Raw genomic sequence first — 7,988 nt, 5'->3', positions numbered from 1 at the left:
TAATAATATATATCTCTGCAAAACTTTCGTTTACCCCGTAGGTTTTTTTTCCCTTTTTTATTTTTACGTTAAATTTATAAATTATCAATTCCTTAAGAATAATGCCCATACGCACACATACATGACGTGGTGTAAAATCAAGACGATCTCATTGTAACGCTTTATTTATTTATTTTTTTTTTATGTATAATACTTATATAAGATGAAAAACGGCATGTATAGTTATATGCATTTATACACCACGAGATACGGGCGAGAGATCTACCGTCACAGAGACCGGCGATAATTGGACACGTTTTTCTCACCGGTATTCGCAATCTCTTTTTCATTCTGCCAATATTACTACCGTAGTTTTAAAACGCGTGCGCGCGCGCACACACACACACACACGCATTTACACTTTGAGGGTACAAACGTTCTGCTGAACTAACCTCATTAAGTGTATTGCACGGGGTGTTACGGTCGGAGATAATGGAGTGGGGATAGTAGTACTAGGAAGTTTGTGAGACTTACTCGGGGACAAAGTCATCGTAGCGGTCGTCTTTATAATTCAATCTGTACACATGTCACATACACACGTACATATTGTGTACGATGGTGAACGGCGTGATCGGCGATCGAAAAACGAAAACATCTGCACACCATTTTGGGGAAAAAATCGATCTCAAGAGTCAAGACAGTTCGTATTTAAAGTTTAAACAATTCTGACGTTAGTACTATTTTATAATAACAAATAGTACACTATAAATTCTTACTCTGAGGCAACTCGTTTAAATAATGTATAATGTGTACTACAGCGGTACCTATATCTATTCAGCATTGTTTATAATTTTATTGCAATGACGTTTCTGAGGATAAGCACTTAAATCTTATACACATTTTATAATAATATAGGTATTATAACCGTTGTCGAACTTATCTATCTTTCTTTCGATTTATTTCGATATAATAATGTACTAATTTACCGGTCATTAGGTTAAGTTAACTTGAAAACTGCCCATAGCTAGTTGAATTATACATAATTTTTTAGAAATACGTAATTACTAGGTATTATAAAAATAAAATAAAAACATAACTCACAATGAAGAAACTTAGTATCGTATTTTCGGCTAATATTATATGCTCTGTAAATGCCGTTAGAAATATGAAAATAAAACAACGCGAATATTCTATGAATAAATCATGATTTTAAATACGTGTATGATATATCCTAAAACAGTCAATGTATTTAGTATAAATACATATTTTTCATATCCATTTTCAAAATCACATTAAATGTTAATGTAGTTTTTTTTAAATTATAAATCAGTATATTTCGTTTAAATGTATAATACTATAATACAATACAATTATGTACTACTCGTATATTTTAGTGATGTTGCACAAAATCTTATTAACAATTTTTTTTCGACAACTTTATAATGATCATCTTCAAAATTATTTTGGAATAAAACCAGCTGTGAAGTAAATTGCTTACGGCTTATTGTTTTAAACAATAGTAATTTGTAATTACCTGAAATTGCAATTAGGTATTATAACTGCTAATCACTGTTCAGAAATAACCAAAACTTTTGATTATATTGTTTCTATAATTATAAGTACAGCGGTAACCTCGTTTTAAACCATAAAGTATTTATATATATTATCAAAATTGTAAAAAAAACATGATACTGGGATATTTAAATATACCATGTATATAAAAATCTCAATTTCAGTGTTCATGAAATAAGTTATATTGCCTTTGTCATATACTCAAGTCGACTTTTATTTATTTATTAAAATTGTAGAAAATATTGTATATTAGTAAAATAAATTTAAAATTTTTTTTTATCTACATACCTACTTACTTATAAAGTTTGTTAAGAATAAAAATGAATTCTAAAAATTCGCTCAATACTTTTTAAACTTTATTGCTATTCTTTATTAAATAATGTAATAGTATAATAGAATGGAATTTTTATTAATAATTGTATTTGCGTCATAACAAGAATAATATTTCATTCTTTTTTAATGCAATATATTATATAGTATTTCTTTTGAAAATATTAATTTTTTTTTTTTATTAGTTTTGGATTATTTTCCTTTTAAAGTTAATTCCCTATTAATTTAAAAATATTATGTAAGTATAATGATGTATAATGTTCATAAACCTTTATAGAGTAAGTATACTATTATCACGTACAGCCCGTACAGGCAATCAAAACTTAGTTATTGTATAAAACCTTAAGGCATTGTTTTTTTTTTTTTTTTACTTATTACGGTAACAAATAATTGTATCATGTATTCATGATAAATACAAAAATTAAATTTAAAAAAAAATAGAAACCTTACTTAATAATATTTAATGTATTTAAATTTTTTTGCGTCGCTTAATTTCTTTAATACGGAGTAGGTATTAAAATACAATTATTCATATATAGAACCGTATTTTAAATAAAAACAAATCTGATAGGTTATAGTTGTACAATTAAATATATATATTGAGACGACTAATGACATACTTATTATCAACCTAAGCCATAGAGAATGTACAATTTTCACATATTATAACGTCGTCGTATTTTACATAACGTGTACTATTACATTAAGCACTTATAATATTGAATATCAATACTACATTTTCATTATTCATTATATATATTTATGTACATGATGTGACGTATAAATAATAAAATTAATAATAATTAATAGTTTACAAAATAAATCCATTTTACGTTTCTAAGAAAAGGTAATGTAGGTAGAAAACCAATTATAAATGCATGAATTATTGTTAATAACAGTTGTGTTGATTAGGAACTTGGCATTTTATTTATAAATATATGTTAGTAATACTTAATTAATGAGTTAAAACTTGGAATATAGACACATTTCGTGTTATTTAAATTAAAGCCCAAGGCTTTCTGGCTTGATAAAAAGTATTTCGAAAGTTGACATTGAATTCATATTTATATTTTTATTATTAAATACCATGGTTTATAAAATTAAATATTTTAACTTATCTTTTATTTATACATTTTATGTTTTTTATTCTTTTAAGCTTTTTTATTTAAGGCTATTTATTATTCAGATCAAAAACCAAATATATGTCCCTATTTAAATTTATTTTTGCTATGGATTTTGATTTTATTTTTACTTGGTTATTAAGTACAAGTAAAAAGTTACATTTAATATTCGCGCTTAAATAATGAGAATGTTAATTACAAATATTAATTGGCATTAAAATAGAAGAAAACCTCTAATACCACTTACTAAAACATAATTAAATTTAATACATTCTTTGATTTACTGTTTATTTACCCAATATTTTTATTTATGTTTATATTATATTAATAAAACATTAAGTATTTAATTCGAAAACATTTAAAAAAGTGTACTATAACAACAATAAACTGATTTATTTGTGTATTTATTTATTTATTTATTTATTGGTATTCCACATACTTATATAGTTTGATACTAAAACATATTAATTTTTAATTTAAAAGTATTTGGATGGATTTATGAAAAATACAAACATTTTTTTGTATTAAACTCAAAAACTACGAAAACATACTGCAGTTGTCCCCGCTTTTTTTAAATTTCTAATAAAAAAATACATTCAAACTTCTTGTAGTAACTTCTTGTTTGATTTTTCACATAAATCCGATTATTATGGCGAACGTAGACGAACATGTTGTTGAATAATGCTGTTAATGACTGATTTATTTTAACAATGCACATAATATGTTACCAGAAAAAAATTAAACGAAAAATAATGTTAAAATTATTATTTGAACTTCGAAGGTTACGAATTCAATTAGAATTTAAAGTCACACGATTATAATAAACTTTTTTTTTCATATTTTCAATAATATTATTTTTGTATTCGAATACACGTGACCTTTGAGTTCGTCTAAGAATTGCGATGAAAGTAGCTTTTTGGCATAAGTTTCTCCGCCCCTGCACATTCAAGATTTTCCAGTACTGTCCGCAGATACAAATACAAATTATTGCATTTTTCAAGTTCAAACGATTTATAGTGTAACGTTCAGTATAGGGCCGATGCATATAATTATTTAATAATACGTGAACTTTTATAAGTTATGCTTATACAAGTTGTAACTATATTATAGGAACGATGCTTTGGTGTCGGGAAAAACATCGAAAACGTATTATACGTGGACTTACTTTATACCTATAACCTATTATGTCGAAATCAGAATATACAACCTCAATATGGAAATACGAGTTCGGGACTCTTCTTACCGCCTAAATATATTTCGCAGATTATTCGGTTATGCTGCATCGATTCCCGGTCGTGAATATATAGGTCCAATGTATAAAAAGTAAATCCACCCAGGCTACAAGGCAGTAGTGTAGTAAAAATTATTTTAAAGTAATTGAATGCAGACTCGAATTATCATTAATTTTTTTTATATATATTAGAAAAGATGTTTGTACATATATTTTAAAAATAAAAAAAAACATAGGTCATAAAGGTCCAGCAAAACTAATTACTAGTTTATCAGCTATCGTTAATTTAAAGAAAAACAATTCATAGGGATTTCAACTTCCTGCATTATAACCTCCCTGTATTATTCTTTTATTTTGTATATGATTGTTACGATCTTGGGAAGTTTATAATTTATTCCAGTGGCGGTTTTGGTTGTATTTTTTTAGTGAGGCGAATTATGTATAACCCCCCTCCCCCACTATCATAACAAAAATTAAACAGTAAGAATGGAATTCAAAAATATAAAAATTGCTATAATATTATATAATTTTAATTATATATAGTGACATACACATATGTATTACAACAATAACAATTGATTGTTTATTTTTTTGTTGAACGTGCCGCACTGCCGCAGTACCATTAGCCGTGGCTGCGGGTTGACACTGACTATAATAGTAAATCTATTTTCAGTACGCAGAGGCGATGACAAAACGTGCCTCACTATGATTATTGCGCATGCGTAGTTCTACCTAATTAACCAGTCGCGTGCATTCGCGTACATACGCGTTGTGTGTGTAATTTGTGTACACAAGTACAAAATCAGAGGCGGCGTAAAACGGTGCCTCTCTGACGTCATTTGAAATACGCTGAAATACCGTCGTTCGTTTACGACGTTTACGTACTAATTGTTTCGTGCATTTCTTATCGGCTTATCGATATTTTTGATAATATACACGGAATGATAGGTACAATAAAATAATAAATAATAATTCAAATTAAAGTGAAACGATGAAGTATTTTTTCTCAAACAAAGTCATAAATACGTTAAAAATTATTAACGAAATATGTTCTATTAGTGAACCAAGAAGTTCACATTTTGAGTATTATTTTATATTTACCACAAAATTTTAGATGAGGCGCCGCCTCACTTGCCTCACCCCCAAAACCGCCACCGATTTATTCCCTAGCTTGTAGTTGTTAAAAGAACAATAAAAGAATAACTGAAGTACAAACAATTTCATCATAGTTATTTAATTTAACTATTTAATTAAATATGTTTCAGGTAAAAAAGATAAAAAAAAAAGAACTAAAACCGTGATAAATAAAAAGATGTCGTCTTCTCCATCGTCACGGTCGAAAACGGAATCGGTAGAGGCAAAGGTGGCCAAGTTCGAGATGTTCATCAACGATGTCCTCAAAGACAGCCTAAAGCAGATCTCTACCGCTCTGGATGTGATCAACGAACAAATTGCGGAACTGGAAGACGTGCGCAATACCGTGGAGACAATGAGTCGGTTAGCATGCGAACTTCCAGCCGGCAAACCATTGAAGACTCGTGTCAATGTGGGATGCGATTTCTTCATGCAGGCCAACGCGGACGTCCAGACGTTCTTGGTATGCGTGGGTTTGGGCTATTATGTTGAGTACTCCAAGATGAGACACTGGCGCATGTCCAGATCCGAACCAAGTTGCTCAAGGAACGGGCGGATGAGCTCCGCGACAAGGGGGCCCGAGTACGAGCTCAAATCACCCTAGCCCTGCACTGCATACAGGAAGTGCAAGGCTTATAGTGATAATATAGTTAATGCATGCAGGCAGCCATATTATAAAAAGCTACAGCGATCGACTGATGCATATAAGCGATGGCAGCTATACTGAACATGCATACGTTAACGAAGCTATACTCATTTATCGCTTCGTTATATTTTTAAAATGTCATTCAAATAAAATATTTAATATTGTATAGGCACATTTTTTTTTATTATAATATATTTTTTGAATCGTGATTTTTGCATTTTTTTTATAATTCTATTACTTGCCGGATATCCGCTTTTTTGTCACCATGCAACAGCTGCGAAACCGCCAAAAAATTTAATTTGTGACACGTAAGTTCCATATTATATAGGGTGACCCAAAATTATAATTTTATAATTTTCTGGCGCATTAATATTTATAAAATAATGTAATGTTTGTTTTGTACAATAAATTAAAATCCACGGATGCTAATATAATAATTTATAAAAAAAATTATAGTAAATATCTAATTATATAAAAATTGATATATTTAAGAATCAATTTTTAATTAGAAAAATTATCATAGCAGATCAAATGGATTATAATTTAGTATATTGTACATGCACGAATGTACAATATAATATTTTAAATCATTACGATTATACTATAAAATATAATATATAATTAATATTATACGTATATCCATTATTCATAAACACCGTATTAAAGGTATTATATATATATATAGTATGATGTATTATATAATATGTGTTGAGGGTGGATCCTAGTTAGCTTTTCGCTCGATTGACGACAAATTGAACAAACACATATTAACAAGACTTTAAGAACTATACTTTTATTTTTTGAAAGGCGTTTCTGAAAAATAATTATTTGGAAGTATATAAAAAAAAAACACGCACTGTAATTTTGTTACTTTAATTTGAGTATACGGCCGGTCGTGAATTGGTTGCATACAAAATGTTTGCTTAATTATTTTTAAACTTTTGCTGATATGAATATGATTAAACGGTTAAACAATTTTCCTTTATAGTTTATGCATTACCCCTGGATTTATATAATGAATAAAATACACTATTTATACTTATACAACTCAAAATATATTTGAACTAGTATGTATAACATATAATGTAACAAAATTTTCATCCGAAATAGTTTTTTTATTTTCTGTATAGCGATTTCATTCTTGGTCATGTGAGTAATACGATTATATCTACGATTACACTTTTTATCCAGAAACTAAACTCGTATATAAACTGTAACGGATCATTAGACAGAAATAAAATACCGAGAGAAATGCGTTTCGAAAAATAATTTATCTTAAAAACTCTCGTTAGTCGTTCATATCTATTTTCTGTGTGTTAGCCGAACTTTGTTATTTATTACATTTAATGCAGCTCTATACTTACACTATAAACAAAACACAAATTAAAACATTATCATACGCACAACTGATAATTAAATACAAATTATGCTTATTGAAATGGTTTACAAAACAGAAGATACAATAAATTAGAATGTTTATCGGAAATTTTTAAGTAATGAATTAAAATATAGTAGTATACATTAATATTATATTTTGTGTACTATGCAGGACAAATGTAATTTTAATGGGATATCGCGATAACAGTACAAGTAGAGAGTAATAAAAATAATTGCCCGGACATTAAATTGAAATTCTTTTGAAGAATATATATTATTGTATGTATATAGCATAATGTGGAGAAAAAAAATCAATTTACCAAGCAAGGAGAAGACCCTTGTTTAACCAGAAGTCGTGAAGCGATTTATCTTGGCCAGCAGTTCAGCAATGCAAAAAATAATGATAATAATAACAAAAGAAACAGCCGTCGGTATTTCGTATTGGTTTTTTTAACCTTTAAACCGTATTCGAAATGGGTGTGGGTTACCTATTGATGGTAAGAAGAAAGTAAATAAATGTTTTGCGACCGATTTCCGATAGGAAAACCGGTAATCGACGATACTAACAATCTTTTATACACTCGTCATTGTCGTATAT

General features: G+C 28.3%; 1 protein-coding gene across 1 annotated transcript; it reads left to right on the top strand.

The window, feature by feature from the left end:
* The first annotated feature begins 572 nt into the window (after window positions 1-572).
* Window positions 573-6,222, top strand: LOC113560748 (protein UXT homolog). The gene is given in 3 exon segments (XM_026966802.1): window positions 573-709; window positions 5,499-5,864; window positions 5,867-6,222. Coding segments are annotated over 2 exon segments (459 nt in total). The 5' UTR covers window positions 573-709; window positions 5,499-5,545; the 3' UTR covers window positions 6,007-6,222.
* Window positions 6,223-7,988: the final 1,766 nt, after the last annotated feature.

This window comes from Rhopalosiphum maidis, chromosome 1 (genome assembly GCF_003676215.2).
Source record: "Rhopalosiphum maidis isolate BTI-1 chromosome 1, ASM367621v3, whole genome shotgun sequence".
In the NCBI taxonomy this organism is placed as follows: Eukaryota; Metazoa; Arthropoda; class Insecta; order Hemiptera; family Aphididae; genus Rhopalosiphum; species Rhopalosiphum maidis.
The sequence above is the reverse complement of the archived record's forward strand: the minus strand, read 5'-3'. Positions and strand labels throughout refer to the sequence as shown.